The sequence below is a fragment of the Sinohyriopsis cumingii genome, chromosome 5 (genome assembly GCF_028554795.1).
Source record: "Sinohyriopsis cumingii isolate HCF-2022 chromosome 5, ASM2855479v2, whole genome shotgun sequence".
In the NCBI taxonomy this organism is placed as follows: Eukaryota; Metazoa; Mollusca; class Bivalvia; order Unionida; family Unionidae; genus Sinohyriopsis; species Sinohyriopsis cumingii.
This window is the reverse complement of record NC_142965.1, coordinates 41,984,954-42,007,211: the sequence shown is the minus strand read 5'-3', so window position 1 is coordinate 42,007,211 and position 22,258 is coordinate 41,984,954. Positions and strand designations below refer to the sequence as shown.

The 22,258-nt window shown below is 35.6% G+C and overlaps 1 protein-coding gene across 1 annotated transcript in view; it reads left to right on the top strand.

The window, feature by feature from the left end:
* The first annotated feature begins 1,096 nt into the window (after nucleotides 1-1,096).
* Nucleotides 1,097-22,258, top strand: part of LOC149799023 (COP9 signalosome complex subunit 6-like) — a 51,090-nt gene continuing 29,928 nt past the window's right edge. The window contains exons 1-4 of the mRNA XM_089957968.1: nucleotides 1,097-1,321; nucleotides 9,444-9,575; nucleotides 13,138-13,226; nucleotides 19,632-19,694. Coding sequence (XP_089814094.1) covers nucleotides 1,165-1,321; nucleotides 9,444-9,575; nucleotides 13,138-13,226; nucleotides 19,632-19,694 — 441 coding nt within the window. The 5' untranslated portion in view covers nucleotides 1,097-1,164. The remainder of the gene's footprint in view (nucleotides 1,322-9,443; nucleotides 9,576-13,137; nucleotides 13,227-19,631; nucleotides 19,695-22,258) is intronic.

Below are 22,258 nucleotides of genomic sequence, written 5' to 3'. Positions count from 1 at the left end.
TTTAAATTCTTTTAAATTTCATTTATTAAATTGTTATTGTTTAAATTTCATCTTTGTATTTCTTTTAATTTAACTGTCGGCATTGCTGACTGGGGGCTCGTAGCCATAAATATATTTAGTCAATAAATAATATAGTGTCCAGAATTAACCTTCTGAATAAGGACCAGGGGAACTTCTCATAATTCGTTAAAGTCTATAAGAAGAACCCCACCCCTAGACAACCACTACACCCCCACATAATGGTAAAAATGCAAACTCTAATGGTGAACATACTTCGGGTTATGGCTCAAAAGACCTTCTAATTACTGATAAAGTGTTTGGATGATTTAATGTTTTAAAAACAATAAATATAATTTTGGATAATCAAATAGTTTAGATGTCTCAAGAATTACAACATAAACATTTGACAAGAAATATTTTAGTTATTCAGCTGCCATTCTACGGAATGAGCTAACAAATCACTTTAGAGAGCAATTCAATTTTAGTTAGTTTAGATCTAGAATTCTATCCTGGAATGGTAAAGAATGTAAATGTAATATCTGTAAATAATACACCCACCCACGCCATAATGATAGCTAATGCGTGTTAGCGTTTGTTGTTTATCTGGCCTTGCCTTATACACTAATCAATAACCTTACTGCTTGCTCCTTTTTTAAGTATGGTGTGAGCTGCATCGCAGCATGCTTTTAAGTCCTAATTTGGGGCCCCTGTCTTTATTTTAAATTTAAATTTTGATAAATTTTGTTTGTAAAACCTAAATTGTGTGTTTTTTTTTTTTAAAAAAATTCCAAACAATAAATTCATTTTTGCCCGCTGACTTCTGGGGTTCTTTGCTTACTCATGTCACAAGTTGTGCGTTATGTTTTATCCAGTTTGTATCTATGTATAATGATGCGTTTGGGTATCTTGCTAATCATGTTGATTGTAATGCCTTATTTGTTTTATATAACGTCAGTAAAATGCTCATCAGAGCTTATTTTGAATTGTTGTTTTAAATCATGCCGACTTTAAATAAAATCTTATAACCAACTTTTATCCGTTACGGCATCTCATATGTTGTTCGTATTTAATGAAATTAAGTCGAACCTCTATCCGAGGTGATCCGAATTGTTTAGCTTTTGTAAAGTGAAATTATGCGATAAAAATATTAAAATTTCATAAACGATGGCTACTAGCATGGAAGTGGAATATGGAAATCCTGGCGTGATGGCATCTGCCGGAACGTCAGGAAGTGTTTCCATATCTCTGCACCCACTTGTTATAATGAATGTCTCGGAACACTGGACAAGAGTACGAGCTCAAGAGGGAAAACCACAGCAGGGTACTTGATCTCTGTCATGATAAATTAACCTTTTGAAATTTTCAGGCACATAAGCCAACTATTTTAGACGTACAACTTGATCGTACTGATTTAAAAAGTTTGCGTCCAGGACTTTCAGCCTGGTAAAGTTGAAACATCAGCGGAAAAAATAAACCGGGATTCCGGAACTAAAATTAAGGTTATAAAACCTCATTATTTTCATCTGTTGGCGCTTTGTGACATAATTAGTTATTGTTGTCTCTTTTACATGGATTTTCCTCAGTGTTGTTAAAGATTTTATCTTTATTTTTTGACAGTCGGAATACAAAAATGGTCTCACCCACCCACTTCAAAAGCTATACAAATGTATAGTCCAACATGTAACACCTCGGGGGCCCCGAGTGGCCGAGTGGTCTAAAGCGCTCTCCGTTACGGATCACTGCCATCTCACCTCTGTCTACTTGGGTTCGAATCTCGGATTCAGCCAATGTGGGTATGTGAGAAAGCTTGCCAGTAGCTTCTCGTGGGTCGGTGGTTCTTTCCGGGGTTTTCCTGGGTTCTTCCTCCACCATTAATACTGGCCGCCATGTATAGCCTATCGTGTGCTAAAAAATGGCGTTAAACCCTACAACAACTACAACAACATGTAACACCTCGACGCTGATATTTATGTTGTGTAGGTCAATGTCTTACAGCCTAACTAACTGCGCTGTGTAGTGTGTTTTGATGTCGACTAACATCGTTACGAAAGTCAAATTTTCAGGAATATTTCACACAGCCGACAACTAAAATAATGCTTTTCTACAAAGTAAATCCATAATGTTTTAGTCAGACTTTACTCACTCTGACGTCTTTTCTCAAATCAATTCAAATTCTCACAAAAGAAATGGACTTGTTTTCAAGTTTCATTGGCCTACATTTTAGTTGGCTGGAAAGCGATGAAACCCGGGAATGCCGAAATTGGGTTAAATTGAAATATTATTCTTTAATGAAAGGAATAAAAATATATTATGCTTGTTGGAACTGTTTCGTACAAGAAACGTATCCCCAAAATGAACCTACTTGAACTTACTTTGGCATACCTTGACTACTGCCGCATTGCAGCAAATTGAAATGTATGTCAACAGAACATGAAAATGCGTCCATTTACTAGTATCATATTTTCATTCCGCCAGGATAAAGACGCATAGTAAGTATATTAATGATGCATAAATTAGTGGAGGAGTGCCGATATAGACTCCCAAGTGTGCAAGATGTTCCTGAAACTTTGATTACTCATTCCAGTATCAACAACATCGGAACATGCTATACAAGGCCGTTATTTGGATAGTATGACGTAGCACTAAAACAAAAACGTGCTATGTCTTACATTGTAGGACTATACAAATGTAATAATCACACAAGACATACAAAAACCTTAGCTGAGAAATCTGCAAGTATACAAACAATACCAAGAGTAAAAGAAAGAGATAAATGAAACTTCCATATTCTTAGTTCAAAATTAAAGAGATGTTAGATTTCAGTCTATCTTGGCCAAGTTGACTGCTGTTGATTTTTAGAAACTAGTAGTTCCACTTGCCTGCTGACATTGTTGTTATTATTTGGGATTTAATGCTATTTCTTAGTGCAAGATAGGCTATACATGGCAACCAGTAGAATTATTGGAAGAAAAACTCAGTGGGTGGCAGGGACAACCCAGTAAGAACCACTGACCCATGGGAAGATACTGGTAAGATACTGGTATATGAAGAACTCGCCACATGGAGAACTTGCCTTGGGAGAAATCGCTCAATGGAGAATTCGCCCCAATGTATCTGGAGAAGTCAACCTAGATTGGAGATATACATACCACTTTTCGGCACAGATATATCATTTCTGTAAATATTGGATCATGTTTTGTTTTGGTCAAAAATCAATTTGTATGAAGAAACAATGATCTTTCTTTAATTTAGGTAAGTAATATTCATAAAATGTAATAAAATTAAAATATATCCCACATTTCTATTCTAAATGCATATGTAAATGTGATTTCTCACTGTCAACATGAAGACCCAACCCATGACCTTCTTCAAGTTGTAACTTAGAAAATCCTATTTAATATTTATCTTTCAGAATCATCCAGATAAATAAATTATTTGAAAGATAGAATTGTTCTTGAACAATACTGCATCTTAATCCAAGTTTCAAATTTTGCAAGAAGTTGTCCCACACCAAGTTTATCATCTGCTAATGAACTTTATCAACTTGCTGACTGAATGAGATTGTTAAGAAGTTATCGGGTTTATATTCAGTTTCAAATTTTGCAGTACTTTGGTGGTGGTGGTGGTGGGGGGGCCGTATAGAGGGGTTGTTAACACACTACATCCTGATCATTATTTTTTCTCTTCAGTTTAATAACTTATGAAATTTATAAGATGTTGAACTTTTCCAAATATTTTATTTTTTTAAAATCAGTTGTTTAGTTTGCTTAGTATATCTTGCCATTTGTTACATTGGTGGGTGGTTACTAAAACATGAGTTAGTTCCTCTCTTATAATGCTTGATGCATAAACACTACATCTTTTCAAACACATACAAAGAATAGGCCGACATATCATGAGTCAGCATTGAAGTATTTTATTTTAATTAATGCTTAGCAAAAAGTTAATTAGGGCTTTCTCTGGTTGTTACACCTCAATAAGCATTTGACATAGTTGATTGTCTGTGTGTGTGCTGATCCACATCTGTGAAGTTAGTGGACAAGCAGAGATAGTGAAGACTTCAGATATTCCCCACATATTTCAGTCATTCTAACCCAGGTTTATTCCAATTACAATGTTTATTTGGTGATATAGTTTATATGTTACTAAATTAAGAGGCAAAGATTAAATTCCATTGAAAATAATTGGGTTTATTTAAAATAAATAGTTACAATGAAGGGTCTGTTTTTGATGGAATGAGACCAAGTTTATTATGGGAAATTAGGAAACTGTACAATAATCTGATAAGTGATGTAATAAATAGGGCTGCTGTGAATTTCTTACCATCTTGGACACCACACAGATGATTATATCATCTCATTTTTTGGTAACTTTCAGTCAAACAAGTCTGAAACAGCAAACTGCAATTCCACAATGACTGGTAATACTAGTCCAACCTATACAGGGCCAAAGTAAACAATTGCTATAAAAAATGATAAAAGGAAGGGGCTTATATTTGAATTTTAGTGTGAATGTTAATCAACATGAATTATAATCTTAATTAGGTAATAGAATAGCTGAAGAGGCGATATAATAAAGTGGTAACCACCATGGGGTGACATACCCAAATTAGTACTGTATATATGATCTTTTGGGTGACTTCTTCAGATGGATTGGGGCGACTTCTCCAACCACTATAGGGCTACTATTCTTTTCTCACATACATTGGCCGAGCCAGACAATCGAACCCACATGGATATGGGTGAGATTGCAGTAAAGGTAAGTGCTTTAGACCACTTGGCTGCTAGGAGCACCAACAAATAAATAAAACTTCTGTGTAATAAATAGTGGTTGTGTTGGATGAAATACTAGAACACATTTGACACTGAAAAGATAATGAGCATCGAAAACATTGACTAGAGCCAGTAGGTGAGGGTAATGAAAAAGTGCCTTATATCTAATGATTAGCCTGCCTTCCATTTTTAAAACGTTTGAGCAAATACTTGCTAATGACATTGTTTGGACAAATTGTGAAGGCCAGTTCCTCTCTGTATCATAGGAGAAACAGGGTTCTCCATAGGATTTTGAAAGTTGCAGTGCAGGACTCTTCCTTGAAAAAAGTTGCAGTCCCAGACATAAAAATAAGAGTCCCAGTATATATAGTTTCTTTTCCCTTGCAGTAATTCAGGACATTATGTGTATATTATTAGGTCACCAATAATGTCATCAGATTGCTAAGGCTCATTCATTGTGAAATGTTTAGAATTATATCAAATAAATTTATGGCAATTAGAACAGTGATGACTGTGATTGTGATGTTACAACTAAAACATTGTTCAATCACTATACCCTGTCATTCTTTGTTTTTTTAATACAGCTATAACATTGCTCAGTTGCTTTATCCTGTCATTCTTTATTTTTGTATGCAGCTTAAAGGAACTGAGGAAGACATTACATTTTCTTTTCTATATTAATTTACTGAATTCTCTCAATTCCATTTCAAAACAATCTATTTGCCATGTAAAGGTATGCCCCTCACTTGCAAGGGGTGTGGGTTGATTGGCAGATTATACCTTCTTTCAAGGTGTCCACTTTATTTGGTTCTCGTTATCTAGGAGATGATCGCCCTCGGTGTTATTGCCCGGATCAAGTAAACTTATAGGTGGAATAAATAGAGATCAGAGCATATATATAGAACAGAATGACACGAGCCCCGTACAAAAAGAATCAAAATTGAATCAATTACATAAACACTGGAGATAATATAATACATTAGGAAGATACTCTTCTTTGGAATGAATCTTTCACCGAATTTCAAAATACAAATATATTTATAAAAATAGCTAATCTGTTTTACTGATAGAATTAGTCATCATACAATCAAGTGAACAATCAAAGTTGTTGCCTTGTACAATTGCATAACCTGCTTAGCTCTGGTTCCCTCCAGTTTCACTGTAGCTGTTCTCTGTCCTTTTGCCCCTTCGTTCCTTCCTTTTTCTTTCTCCTTTCCAACCTTTCTACTGCCTCCCTTTGGTCCTCTTTCTTTGTGTGGGTAGGTGGTTATGTAAGCATGTAGATGCACAGCTAATTGATTGCATTAGTGCGTAGGTACATCTGAGGATATGTTGGAAGAGCTATTTTCCCCTTTTAAAATAAACAAACAGCGACCTAAATCATCTGTCGGCTATCCTACTGGGAATAGATCATTCCTCCACTTCTCGTTATTAGATCTTACTATCGGCATTCAAATACATACCAAAGGCTATTTAGTTGGGCCAAGCATGGCAGACCAAAACAGTCCTAGTTTCATAAAATTAATATCATTCTTAATGGCTATAACGGTTCCACTCTCATCTCAATTACACAAATGAATGAATAAAATTCATTACAGGTCATAATTACGCTATTCCAGCGAGTACACACATTCAAGTCTTTATCATACGTGAAATCATTTAATATCGGTGAATTCAGATGGATTCCCGTAACTCATATCAGTAAAGGTTATACATGAATTCTTAGAATACCCAATTCCTATACAAACAAGACGACAAATTCGAACAATTTGACAGTCTTATATGAAGAAGATTATTGTACAAATTCATATATGTATAAACTCAACACAGTTATACTCATATCAAGAGAATTGATTTACGAATTTAAACAACTAAATTCATGCACATATTATAAAATAATTCAAGCAAAACATTATATTGGCATAAATGAATTTGAGGAAATTTTGACGCACATACCTGTGCTTTCAACGTTTTCTTGCTCTTACTGCCAAAATTGTGACTGTTGAACTTTCAGACCTCTGGTCCCTTGGACAAGTGTTTTACAAGAGAGAATATCTCCTCTCGGACTCCACGTTCGTTTACTCTTGCAGCAAAGCTTAGACTAAATAGATTTTTTCGATGTGGTGATATTTAAAACTAGGAAATTTAGTGTGGGAAACATGCCCCTTATTTAGCGTAACCAATCAGGATTAAATGTATTTACCACCTTTTATAATAGGCGCCAAATCTGGGGTCAGTTTGACCTTCTACATTGTGACTAACGGTTTATGGAAATTTTCAATTTTTGATAGTTCCACTATGAAATTGAAGTTTAACCGTGTCCCTAATAGTCCGTCTGGCTGCTATATAAACAAAAGTGTAATTAGCCTCACTACCGTCCCTGACTAGACATTTAGAAATTTTTGCAGTATAGCGATTTAACAAGTGTCTGTCTCCATAAATCTGTTTAATTGTTCTCTGGTCTCAAAGTAATGAGTTCTTCATAGATCAACAGAAATTTGCCCCCTCACATGCCAAGACACTGAAAGTAGAAAAAATGACCCAAGCTACATTCACTGTTTTCATTGCATCTTTAAGAAAACAGCATATTATCCTACATTCACTTTTTTCTTAAACTGTAAAGTGTGCCCATCTTGGACATTACACCATGTATTTTGCATATTAGTTTCAAACGAGCACAGCAGAGACTATACATGATAGTTACTTTTAACCAACAGGAATACCTGGACTACAGTGTTGTGGTCACAAATAGGTAACAAAAATTAATTAGAAAGATTACTCAACTGCCACTAGAACAAGCTAGTTTTGTTTGTTTGTTTTACTTCTCAGAACTTTGCAAAACATTAACCATGTGCAAAAAATCCATGTTTCTTTTGAATTAACCCCAAAATATGTAGTTGTACACTTAAGGTTAATCATCTGTAACATCAGACCTCTCCGGTGGCCTTGTGGTTAGAGCGTCTGCCTCGGATGTGGGAGGTCGTGGTTTCGATCCCTGGCCAAGTCATACCAATGACTTACAAAAATGGTACTAACAGCTGCCCCGCTTGGCGCTAAGCATTAAGAGGTTAGTGTTAGGACTGGTCGGCCTGGTGTCAGGATAATGTGACTGGGTGAGACATCATGCTACATGTCTGTGGCATGATGCCCCAGTGCTAGACATCACTATAAACTGTCACACTGCAGACATCGTAGTGATATGACTGAAAAATTGTTAAAGCTATGTTAAAAATCCGAATCACACACACACACACACTGTAACATCAGTGACAACTATGGTTTGAGTAGAGGAACACTGTGGCATGAAGACATGTTTTCATGTACTTTATGTATGTTTATAGAGATTGTGTCAAAATTGTTTTGAAGTGTTTCTGACTTTTATTTCAGGTGAAGTTGTAGAAGCTTAAAAGTCTTCATTGCTTGTTTATCTCGTAGTTGATTAACTATTTTTACCGATTTGTAATTAACCGTTCCAGTGGCCTAGTGGTTTTAGCATCAGTCTTGGATGTGGAAGGTCGCGTGTTTGAACCCTGGCCAAATTGTACCAAAGATTTAAAAAATGGTACTAAGAGCTGCCTCTGTTAGTTGCTCAACATTAGAGGTTAGTATTAGGACTGGTCAGCCTGGTGTCAGGATAATGTGGCTGGTTGGAACATGATGCTATATGTCTGTGGCATGATGCCCAGTGCTATACATCACTATAAACGGCCACACTGCAAGACATAATAACAAAATAACTGAAAAATTGTTAAAGCTATGTTAAAAATCCAAAGCACATACAAATCTACATGTAATTATAATACTATCTGGAAATATGAGTGCATATAGCTAGCATTATTTTCGGATTTTGAGTCCCATGGAAATGTCCTATTCATTGCATGAATCTCTCAGTCTCTTGGACAAGCTATGCTCTTTTACTTTTAAAAAAAGACAAATACATTAACTGTTTTCTGTTGTCCAGTTGTGCAAGAGTCAGGCTCATCAGCTGCCTTGCACTTGGCATCAAAGAAATTATGCAGAGTTGCCACTGGAAAAAGAAAGTGATAATCTCTTGAATTGAAAGTATATTCAGAGTGTATTAATATGTATTAATACCAGTGTAGAGACAGCTCCAGTATTAAGTTAATTAACAACTCCAAATATTACAAATGCTTTCTGGTTGTTTTTTTTTCTTCCTTAAAATGAAGTTACACTTTTTTTTTCCGAGCCGTAAGGAATACCATGTCTTCATTAATTTGCAATTCAGGAATCCAGAATTTATTTATGTCTGTTTCTTTCCGGATCTGTATTGTGCACTGAAAGCATGTTAGTACACTAGGGACATGTATCTAGTCTGGCCATTATGGAGACTGTAAAAGAGCTACCACTCATGTGTCATACAAATTGCACACATAAGCTGTGTTTTATCAGGCTTTCTTTGTTATATTGAGAAATAGGATGAGGTTGAGTAATACCAATATCTAGCTGTAAATACAATTCTCAGACTTAATTTAGTGCAAGCACCAAGCTTCAGTTTCTGTACGTGAACTGCATGTACGAGTTCAATGTTTTGTATGTGCCAAGTGCTTTTAATGCCCAATTCATATACATTTTTGTATGAAATGGAATACTGATATAATTAACTACATTTTACCTCACTTGATTTTTTTTCTATGATTTCTTTATTTTCAGTTCTTGGTGCATTGATTGGGAAGCAGAAAGGTCGAAATATTGAAGTGATGAATTCCTTCGAGTTGCTGTTTGATATAATTGATTCAGACATAGTAGTTAACATGGATTACTACAACACAAAGGAGGAGCAGTGTATGTGTATCAGTCTTAATATTTTACATCAGATATTTTATATTCAGTGTTCATATGCAGGTATGAAGAAAATAATTTAAATAGATTAAATTTAAGAAAATGTACATTTTAAACATTTTAATTAAAAAATTTTAGTCATGAAGTTCAAAATTTGTTGCTTTTCTTGATGCATTTAGGTTTTACTGAATTTGTCAAACAATAGTGTCACATAATATGGTACCAAGTTTTTATGTCGGGCTTTGTACAGGGCATATCTTTTTCATTTAGTTAAAGCAAAGAAAACTCCGTTTTAATTTGTCAATCTGATGTACTTATAAATAGTAAAGGAAGGAAAAATCATGAAGCAAAAGACAAGTTTTTCAATTCCCTGGGTAAGTAAAGTTTTCTGTCACTGACCAGAATTTTACATTTTAGTGCAGCTTTGTGAAAATTTGGTTTTGCACAAGTAGACAGTTTCAGCATTTGTCCAGCCTCACAGTGGGTTTGTTGAACGTCTAAAAAAAGACAGCTGTCTTGCATATTGCTGTTCAGAATCAGTTTCATGTACATCAGTCATGTATGAAGTCACTGGAGGGCACAAATTATCAAACTTGTAGAATTATGCATTTTGAAAATACCTCATTTGAATTTTTACAAAGATAGTGTTCCAGGTATAAAATATAATATTAAATGGGATTGGAGACTGTCTGCATTATAAAGCGGTATAGCGGTATCTTGAGAGGGTTAATAATGAGGGACCACTGTACGTATTTTATCAGTTAATGTGTATACCAGTGAAAATTGTCAACCAGGTTCACTACTACCCAGTACTTTGGGTATTTCAACACAAACTCTTTCTTTTGGAGGTTATGAACTATGAGTACATTTTTGCATGTGTATTCCTTCTGGCACAAGTAAAATAAACATGCATATTTTCAGCTGGTGAACATAAAAAATATAATCCAATATTTCAGTGAAAGAACTGTTGATGATAGTCCATTGTCATAGGTCCAGTTCAACTTTGACTTAATGTATTTATCATTTGCCGCTTGCCCACTGCTTGCCTACTGGCAAGTTAAAATTTTGTGTAATATCCGATCTTACAAAAAGTTATTATTTTTATATCCTAGAACTATGAATCACATGACCAGGAAAGGATTTGAACAAAGCGGGAAAAGAGAAATTTACAATGTGTATGTGTGATTTGGATTTTTGACATAGCTTTAAAAAAAATTAAGTCATATTGCTACGATGTCTACAGTGTGGCAGTTTACAGCGATGTCTAGTACTAGGGCATCATGCCACAGACATGTAGCATCATGTCCCACCCAGTCATATTATCCTGATACCAGGCTGACCAATCCTAAAACTAACCCCCTAATGCTGGGTGTGAAGAAAGGCATCTGCTTGTACCATTTTTAAAGACTTTGGTATGACTCTGTTGGGGTTTGAACCTGCAACCTCCTGCATCCAGGGTGGACACTCTGACCACTAGGCCACTAAAGCAGTGAGAAGTTTACGGTCTAAAGTCACATCGTTTATGTATTGAAATGGCTATGTTGCTGCATGAGTGGACTAATGTCATAGCCAATAATCTCACTCTTGATATTTAGATTGACGGGTTTGTTAACCAGTCAGCTTGTCATCTTGACATTTGGATTGGTGAGTTTGTTAACCAGTCAGCTTGTCATCTTGATATTTGGATTGGTGGGTTTGTTAACCAGTTAGCTTGTCATCTTGACATTTAGATTGATGGGTTTGTTAACCAGTCAGCTTTTCATCTTGATATTTGGATTGGTAGGTTTGTTAACCAGTCAGCTTGTCATCTTGACATTTAGATTGACGGGTTTGTTAACCAGTGAGCTTGTCATCTTGATATTTGGATTGGTAGGTTTGTTAACCAGTTAGCTTGTCATCTTGACATTTGGATTGATGGGTTTTGACCAGTCAGCTTGTCATCTTGACATTTAGATTTGTGGGTTTGTTGATCAGTCAGCTTGTCATCTTGTCATTTGGATTGATGGGTTTTTGACCAGTCAGCTTGTCATCTTGACATTTATATTGATGGGTTTGTTGACCAGTCAGCTTGTCATCTTGACATTTGGATTGGTGGGTTTGTTAACCAGTTAGCTTGTCATCTTGACATTTAGATTGACGGGTTTGTTAACCAGTCAGCTTGTCTTCTTGATATTTGGATTGGTAGGTTTGTTAACCAGTTAGCTTGTCATCTTGACATTTGCATTGATGGGTTTTGACCAGTCAGCTTGTCATCTTGACATTTAGATTTGTGGGTTTGTTGATCAGTCAGCTTGTCAGCTTGTCATCTTGTCATTTGGATTGATGGGTTTTTGACCAGTCAGCTTGTCATCTTGACATTTGGATTGGTGAGTTTGTTAACCAGTCAGCTTGTCATCTTGATATTTGGATCGGTGAGTTTGTTAACCAGTCAGCTTGTCATCTTGACATTTTGATTGACGATTGTATTATGAGTCAGCTTGTCATCTTGACATTTGAATTGGTGGGTTTGTTAGCCAGTCAGTTTGTCATCTTGACGTTTAGATTGACAGGTTTGTTAGCCAGTCAGTTTATCATCTTGACATTTGGATTGGTGGGTTTGTTAACCAGTCAGCTTGTTGTCTTGTCATTTTGATTGATGGGTGTTTGAACAGTCATCTTGTCATCTTGATATTTGGATTGGTGGTTATTTTGACCAGTCAGCTTGTCATCTTGACATTTATATTGATGGGTTTGTTGACCAGTCAGCTTGTCATCTTGATATTTGGATTGGTGGGTTTGTTGACCAGTCAGCTTGTCATCTTGACATTTTGATTGGTGGGTTTGTTGACCAGTCAGCTTGTCATCTTGACATTTTGATTGGTGGGTTTGTTGACCAGTCAGCTTGTCATCTTGACATTTTGATTGGTGGGTTTGTTGACCAGTCAGCTTGTATTCATGATACATATTATCAGCATATGCTTCTGATAAGGACAAATGTGAAAGACATAATTATTGAATATTTAATATTTTCATTTATAGGTCACAGGAATATTTTAGGATTAATGTGATAAAACTTATGTGATTGTTAATGATTGTGAATAATCATAATTGTGGCGTATAACTACCTTGTCAATAAAATCTTGGCACAAGGATCTGACTGTAACTGTTGACTGTCCCACTCACTGCAATAGAATGTATATTGATGATGTTTATTGGAATGATTCTTATGTCAAATTTCTCAATAGTTAGTGATCAAAGGATTCTCTTTTAGTTTGGATGAATTTCTTTCTCTTTTTGTTCTGAACTAAGAATGTTGGATTAGATTTTGCACTTTTTTGCAACAATTGATTCCTTCATTGACAATTTGTAGCTTTCACATGAGATGCTCATCGTTTATAAGGAAGAGAGATTGTCTTGTGATTGACTGTTTTTCAGTCTTATATACTTTCAAATACATTTTGTAGCCCATGAGAGTAGCTGCAATATCAAATATACCAATTTGTCTTTCTGCTGAGCTGAATACATGCATTCTTGAGCTGAACAGTGGCGTATTTCTCATCAGTTAACTGTTGTTTTTTTCTTTCAGTCAAACAAGTATTTAGTGATATGGATTTTCTTGGGTGGTACACGACAGGTGATGACCCAACAGAATCTGACATTAAGGTTCACAAGCAGGTACAGTAAATGAATGTGTGGAAAACATTGTGTTACCAAAAATTTTCAACAGTGTTAACTGAAGTCTCATTAAGAGATGAAAATGTAACAAATTTTGTAACAGGTCTATCGGGAAATGAAATTTTAAGTGACCTTTCTGCTTGTGATGATTATGATACAGTAATGGGGGTTGCTTGAGGCACTAATTTGGTTTGCAGTTTTTAAATTTATGTAGTTACACAATTGTAACATACACATCATAGCAACAAAAGACTGTGTAAAGGGCAAGAACTCTAATGCTATTTGTTACTTGCTTATATCTCCATGTTATTGCCAGTTTTAATAAATCACTGAGTACAGATTGTTACAGAGTTTGGCATTATATTGATGTTAAACTGTTTTCTCTGGATACTTCGGTTTTGCACCATCAAATATAACCCTGTGCATTTAGCATCTAATTCTGTGAGAACTAAGTTACTGTAAATGCACTGTCTTTTTTGGGCAACCAGTTTTTATGTTCCTTAGAAATATTATCTGATCATGATACATTAGGTGAGTAAAACCATAACCTCACAAATTCTGCACTTATAATGTTTTTTTTTTTAGTAACAAAAATGCAAACAATGTTGTCTGCCCACTAGGGTGGGAGTCAAACAAGAGTAATCTCCCCATGGGTTAAGTGATTCACTCCAACACCCATCTGATCATTGAGCTGTGAAGTATACTCAAAATATATTTCTGTCTTTGTATTACTCTCGTATCATTGTAGATGAATATCTATCTTGCAGTTCATATTGTTTAATGATAAGCATGTTGGTAGCATTAAAATAGATTTCCCAGAGTTCATAGTACTTAACAGCAGTTCAGCTACAGTACTTGAGCTTGTCTACAAACTCTGATTTCACTTATTTGGCACTAAAATCTCTGGCTTGAAAACACAGATAGTGCTCAGCACATGACCACCACAATTAGCGTTCTCTCAGACCCGTATGAGAAACATGTTACGCATATCCAACACTGAAATTGGTGAACTGCCGAAAGCTACCCTGTATCACACAGCTTGTTATGTCATATCAGTTATTGTTGCCATCCCTTGCTGTTGTCGCCATTGTGAAGATTCATGTTCACAAGAACCTTCATCCCTTATCAGTTGGAGGATGTTCAAAAAATACTCAGCCCTCCATGATCGATCGAGTTTTCTGCCTTATGCCTACAGGGCTGTTTCGTTGGGCAGCCAAGCTATCATATGGCAATTTCAGTTACAGAACAGTTTAACACTTCCCAGAGACATGTTGAAGGATGAATCATTGTTGTCCTTACAAAAGTGGTGCTAGTTCAAACATAAACTCACTAAACATTTACTCCAGGCCTTTCTTGGTACCAAAGGCCAGTGGCACACTTTGTCTAGTTATAGAACAAAGTACTCTAAACCTTTTCATTGCAACACCTTGTTTAAGAATTGAGACTATTTCTCAGTGCCATTCAGAATGGAGATTTTGCATTGAGAGATGAGATATTTTATTTTAGGGCACTTACTTTTGGCCAGAATATCAGTATATGTGTCTTCATGAGAGTTATGGACAGAGTTGTGTCCCCTGTCACATTTTGAACCGTATCCCCATGTCCATGATTTTCAGTTGCCTGGACAAAATTCTACGAAAGCACCAGGTGAATTATATGCTAGATCAAGACATTTCTCATCTGCTCATCCTTGGATTCCATGTCAGTAGAATCAAATCTGATATCATCCCTTCTCATTTTATCCACTTGGGTATGGGGTAAAAATGCTTGTGAATGTCTCTCTGTCTCTCTCTCTCTCTCAAAAATGCCAAAATGTGCCTTGAAAATCATCTCAAACTTGCATCACAGCCTAGAAATTTCTTCACATTATTGGTTCTCTCCATTGCACCAGTGGATCTCGGTTATTTGGATTGCCTGCTTTATGAGACTTTTGCAAATAATTCTCTTGTCTCAGTGAGTACTGAAACTATGCATGCATGATCAAGCAATCCAGATTTCAGGATACATAATATCCCATCTCAACAAATGGGAGAACCTCACCTGACTTTCTGTAGGTATTCACTTGCAGATTTAGTCTTTGCAAGTTACAATCTGCATGAATTCCATCATGGTTGATAGAGATACTCACCACCTGCCCTCCTTTCAGGATGTCATTGGTGTGTGACCCCTTTAGGAGTCTCCTAAAGATGAAGTCCATATTGAATACATCTCAACCTTAGCAGGAGATTCTGTCTGAGAAAAGCATTGTTCTAACATACTGTATATAAGCATGTATAAACTGACCCCTCAAACTGAATAGGTAAAACTTTAAAAAATGCATGACCCACATGTAAGCCAACCTATATGTCCAGCCATATTGAAAAATCTTAATTGGAGAAATTGAAAAATATGTGAAAAGTCTTGAAAAAATCTTAAATTTTTGTTATTACAACCCTTTTAGTCAGAAACTAGTAATGTGGCTACTCTTTTGCCTTTGGGAGAATTTTAGTATATGGATTCAGACCTCTTTGGGAGATACTGTTAGGTTTGTAAATTTTTATGTTTTGGATGGGAATCTGCTTTTAAAGTTGTGGCAGGAACCCTGAATATAACAGGCCCTTGGGGTTCAGATTAAATATGTGAGCTCATCTTTGGTGATCTGCATTAACAATATATTCCAGTAGTCAACAAGAAAACTTAAAATTTTTTAAGTTTAAACCTTGTTCCATTAATAATCTGACCTCCCTTCTTCCAGGCATTTATTTTTTCCTGAATTATTCGGCTTATATACAAGTATATATAGTAATCTAATATGACAGTCTGTTCACACCTTGGTATTGAGATGAACTTTTGCCTGCTGGGAACAATCACTTGTGGATTTATTTGCAACAAGGTTGAATGCATAACTGCCAACCTTTTATATCTCAGTCCCTTATCCAAAAGCCTGGGCAGCTGATGCTCATTCCATGACCTGGAATGGTTTAGATGAATGCTATTTCCAACCACTCTTGTCCCCAAGGTCTGGCAGAAAGTTAGGGAATGTGAGTGACATCAGGACCTGATAAATGATCAATTAAAATTAGCAGCAGAAGCTCTGAAGAAAGTCTTGGTTGTTCCACACTTGCTCAAGCAACATCAGTTATATCTGAATCCAGAATTGTTTATCCTGCATGCCTGGCTCATATCATGCAAACCCTCAGGGGAAACCAATTTTCAGAACGTGTGATGGACAAAATCGCTCAGGCAAGAAGACCAACTAAGTTGAAAACATGAAGAGAAGGGGGCTTATAGGCCAAAACAAAGACCTCTCTAACCTGGTGAACTTTGATTTGTCTCAGTCGAATGCCATGACCCTGTGTCCAGAATGAAACCTATTGTTGGTTCTTGAATAGCTTCATAAAGCAGCTTTCAAACTTATGTCTGTAACCTTCTCAACTCAATTCCTATTCAAAACATGCTTCTTAGGCATTCTAGCTACAGCAGGTAGAATTACTGAATTACAGAACAGGTTCCTACTCATGGGGAATCAGTTGTTTGCTGAGAAACCACTTTCTTTGATACATCCTTTGCCTGAGGGGCATCTGTGTAAGGATTTTGAAGTGGTACCTGAAACAAACCGAGCCAGTAAGAAGATGGAAATCTTGTTTGCTTCTACCATTTAAAGGACAGTTCAGCGCTATCATCCTGGGTAAAGTGGGGTATTCACTTGCTTGTAAAGATTAACTGAAGAAAAAATGAGTTTCTAGCTTGTATTGGCTGACGAAATTAGGGCAGTAGCCTCCATTATAGCATTCTACTGTAACTGTTCCCTGACTGACATTTTCCAAGCTGTGGAATGTTTGTCAGATATGAATTTCTCTTGCTTTTGCCTCAGAGACCTTACATCCTAAAAGGCTCATTTTGACCTGGTGGGACCTATAGCAGCAGCACAACAGGTTACCTTACCAGGTCATTCAGCAACTTCACACTATCATGGCTGTGTTCCCTAAGGAAAAAAACAAATTATGAATAAAAAGAAATGTGTTTGATACTTACCTGATCATAATATAGGCACAACTTCTTAGCTTTTGTGCAGTAACATCAAAACCTGTACAGGATTCACATCTGCTCCACTAGCAACTTACATCTAGACAGTATTTGGCACAAATACATTTACCCAAGGGAGACTACTCATGTCTGATTTCTTCCTTAGTGGGCAGGCAACATTTAGTGCTTTTGCAGCTAAACCCAAGCTTAGGACAGCTAGATTTGCATTGCAGTGTTTGTACCTTGATATACTATGGATAGATATGAATAAAACATATTTCATGGTTGCAGAGAACCACAGATTTAAAGACCAGACAAACCTTGTAGTCTTCCAAAATCCATGAATGTAAGCACAAAGTGAAAAATTAATTCTTGTTACAAAACCATAGCAGTTGATATCCACAGAAATGATGTACAGTATTTTGACTCAATGGTCTTAAAATAAGTAATGGAAAAGAGTGAGAGGCAACAAGCTTTGTCCATTTCAACAGATAATTTATTTCCCTAGAATAGAAAGTAAAAATAGTAAAAAGAACTTATGGTATTGCTAATTAAATCTTAGCTAGTCTTAGAATCGCAGATACAAGTCCTAATTATTAAAGTACTGAATAAACTTTTTTGGTAATCAAAATTACATCCAATGCTGGAAGTGTTGTTGTGCCTTTAGTGGCCTGTGTAGTGGTGATGTGCCAACAGTGTTTTGTTGGATAGCATTAATACAATCCCAAAATATACACTTATTTGAAATTATACTATAAATGGAAGTCTCTCTTTCCAAGACCGTTATTTTTGATGAGAAACACACTGTCCTTGACTCAGGCCAAGATAATAATCCCAATAGTTAAGCCATACTCATGGGAAACTTTTTGTTATGTATAAGTTGTTTACAGAATAAAAAACAAACAATGATACAGGTGAAGTAGAAAATGAACTTGATTTTGGACAAGGTCAAGTCCAACATACCATTTTCCGTAGCATATAATCAAATTAAAAAAAAAATTAAAAAATAACTACCAAACAATGCAGATTAAATACACATGACAAGTAAGTTCTTTAAAGAGTTTTTTTCTATATAGAATCCTTCATATGCATCAATCTAAAATAAGAAAATTCCACCGGAAAGTCAGAAGTTTGTATCAGACATGAGAATCTGCTGAATCCAAGGATAGAGTTTTCCCATTCAACAGTGTTGCACACTGAAGGCCCATTTTTCTATCATTTCTAAATGAAATTTAATATGGCATACTGTGAATACTAATGAAAGATGCATTGAAAATGTTCTTGCCTTAAGATATTGCATAAAAAGGTAGCCATACACTGAAACTTCAAGCATAAATTTAAAGTGACTTTTAAGTACATATCAGCATTGAGATAACAGTGGTTGAGACCATCAAAGTAATGACAACACAGCATCCAATGAGACCATCAAAGTAATGGCAACACACATCATCTAGTCAGACCATCAAAGTAATGGCAAGACAGCATCCAATCAGACCATCAAAGTAATGGCAACACATAATCCAATGAGACCATCAAAGTAATGGAAACATAGCATCCAATGAGACCATCAAAATAATGGCAATACACAGCATCCAGTGAGACCATCAAAGTAATGGCAACACAGCATCCAATGAGACCATAAAAGTAATGGCAATACATCATCCAATGAGACCCTCAAAGTAATAGAAACACAGCATCCAATGAGATGATCAAAACAATGGCAATACACAGCATCCATTGAGACCATCAAAGTAATGGCAACACAGCATCCAATGAGACCATCAAAATAATGGCAACACAGCATCCAGTGAAACCATCAAAATAATGGCAACACAGTATCCAATGAGACCATCAAATAATGGCAACACTCAGCATCCAATGGGACCATCAAAGTAATGGCAACACACAGCACCCAAATATTGTACTGAAGATAGCTTACACAATGATACATGTGTGAACAGGCAAAGAAAAAGCCTACTGTTGATAGTGTGATTAAATGAAACAGTAAAAAAGATAATGACATAGTCCTTAATTCAGGTTTTTGTTTAGAAATGATTATCCATCGATTGACCCAAAGCCAGATTCATAATCAGTTCTTGTTAGGTTGTTGTAATCAGTATGTGTGGCAGGTGAAGGTCATGTGATAAAAGTCATCTGTCACATGATGAATGATAGATATATCTCCACTAGTGTTCTGCGCTGGATAACACGATCTTACACATATAAGAATACAAGAAAAACATATAACATGGACAATGTTATGGGTTTTTTTAAGTAATGATGCTAAAATGGGTAAATTTTTAGAGTATTTTCATATTGAAATAGGCAGAGAATATTCTTCAGTCATATTTAATGTTTAAAAAGAATGTTACTCTTTGATATTAATTCTTTCCTTTTCAGATTTGTCGCATTAACGAAAGTCCTGTCCTTTTGAAGTTGAATCCCTTTGCAAGACATGCAGATGTAAGTTGAATCCCTTTGCAAGACATGCAGATGTAAGTTGAATCCCTTTGCAAGACATGCAGATTAAATTGAATCCCTTTGCAAGACATGCAGATGTAAGTTGAATCCCTTTGCAAGACATGCAGATGTAAGTTGAATCCTTTTGCAAGACGTGCAGATGTAAGTTGAATGCTTTTGAAAGATGTGCAGATGTAAGTTGAATCCTTTTGAAAGACGTGCAGATGTAAGTTGAATCCCTTTGTAAGATGCAGATTTAAGTTGAATGCCTTTGCAAGACATGCAGATGTAAGTTGAATGCCTTTTCAAGACATGCAGGTGTAAGTTGACTGTTGATAAATATGGATTTCTCTGTCCAGAAAATGTCTTAGCATTATTTAAGTTTAATTTCATTGACAGAAGACTGCCTTTACTACTTTATAAATCTGTTTATAAATTTATGGATCTACATGCACCCAGGAATTAATGAGGTAAATTCTGAAGGCATCACCTATTTATAGGTTATTGCATTTGTATGATAAAATATGAACACGTTTTTTGGATGGATATACTGCACGACTTTGGGAGTGCAGTATATCCATCCGACAAAACGAGTTCATATTTTCCCAAACAAATGCAGTAACCTTTTTATTATATGCTCATTTTCTTATTCTACCTAAGGCTTAATTATATAAACAAAAAATACACTACAAGAAACAAAATGACTGAAGTTATGCTGTATTCCAAACTAAATACACAAGCGCTGATTCATCAGTACACAACAACAACATTATTAATGCGCACATAACTCCGCCCAGATAAATTTGAACTTAGTCGCACACTTGACATCACTTTCGAAAGAAAATGGCATTTCGGTCTACTTAAATTTAGTCATATTGTGAATGATTGCACATTGCAGCAACTTTTCTATTTAGTCTGGAATGAATAGATTTTGGTATTTTTGTCGATTCTACTAAATTTTTTGATAATGAAGGGATTTATCTGTGTCAGCTCTACATGATGTATGTCTGATTTCAGCAGCAAGTGAGAAGCATGTTGACATCTGCAAGTGTGTTTTTGTTCTGTCATTGAATGTTTGAATCCCTTTGTGGGAAAAATTTGAAGTCTTTCAATTGTAATTATCAAAAAGAAGCTTTAATATAATGTTTGTTTTATTTTGAGTGCAGTAAGGAGGATGTAATTTGACTTGGAATGTAGTTATAGGTTACTGCGTTTGTATGGGAAAATATGAACGAGTTTTCGGAATGAATACTGCACGAACTTGTGAGTGCAGTATATCCTTCCGACAAAATGAGTTCATATTTTCCCATACAAATGCAGCAACCTTTTTATTATATGCTCATTTTTTTATTCTACCTAAGGTTTAATTATATAAACAAAATACACTACAAGAAACAACGTAAATGAATGAGTGCTGTATTCCAAACTAAATACACAAGTGCAGATTTGGCATTACAAAATGACATCATTATTAATGCACACATAGCTCCGCCCAGATAAATTTGAACTTAGTCATGCGGTTGACATAACTTTCAAAAGAAAATGGCGTGTCTAGTTAAAATTGAAATTTGCAGTCATATTGTGAATGAATGCGCATTGCAACGACTTTTCCATTTGATCTGGAGTGAATATATTTTGGTAATTTGTTTCAATTCGACGAAAGTTTGTGATTTTGGACTGGATTCATCTGTGCAAATTATACATGAAATACATCGGATTGAAGTGGTGCGGGAGAAGCTTGTTTACGTCTGCAGATGTGTTTCTGTTTCTGTCATTGAATGTTTGAAATCATAACATGGGAAGAATATGAAGTCTTTCAATTGCAATTATCAAAAAGACGCAATGGAATTTAATGCTTATTTCATTTAGAGTGCAGTAAGGAGGAAGCAATTGCACTTATCATCGAAATTACAGCACAATTTCGAAATGTGTAATCCAGATTGAAAACCTATGACATGGCTCATGTAATTCGGATTTGCAGAATTAAGAAAAAACATTTTGAGGAAATTCAGGATGTAAAACTGTAAGTATATTTTATTTTGCCATTCTAATCACCAGCTAATGAAAACAGTTATATGCCTTGTTATTTGTAAGGACCTAATCCGCCATTTATATAAGGCAGCTAGCCTAAATCCGTAACAATGTATCAACGCAAAATGTCAAGACAGCTGGGGTTTTTTGCAGTTTACAAAACATGTTTTAGTTCATTCAGAAACAAATTTAAACAACCACAACGTAAAGAGCCTCTTACGCGAGTGTACATGATTTGTTTACAAATCAAAAGTACTGGTGTATGAGTCCATTGTTTATTTACAAAAGAAAGTACTTCCTTTATTCACGTGAATGCTATATATGTATTGTCGCGCGCGTTCAGTATGGGGGAATATTGAACGATTCTGACAATGTAAAGTTAACACGGAAAAAATGAGCATATAATAATCTAAATTACAGTACAATTTTGAAATGTGTAACCAAGCTTTGGAACCCATGACATGGCTCATGTAATTCAGATTTACAGAACTAAGAAAGTACATTTTGAGGAAATTCAGGATGTAAAACTAAGTCAA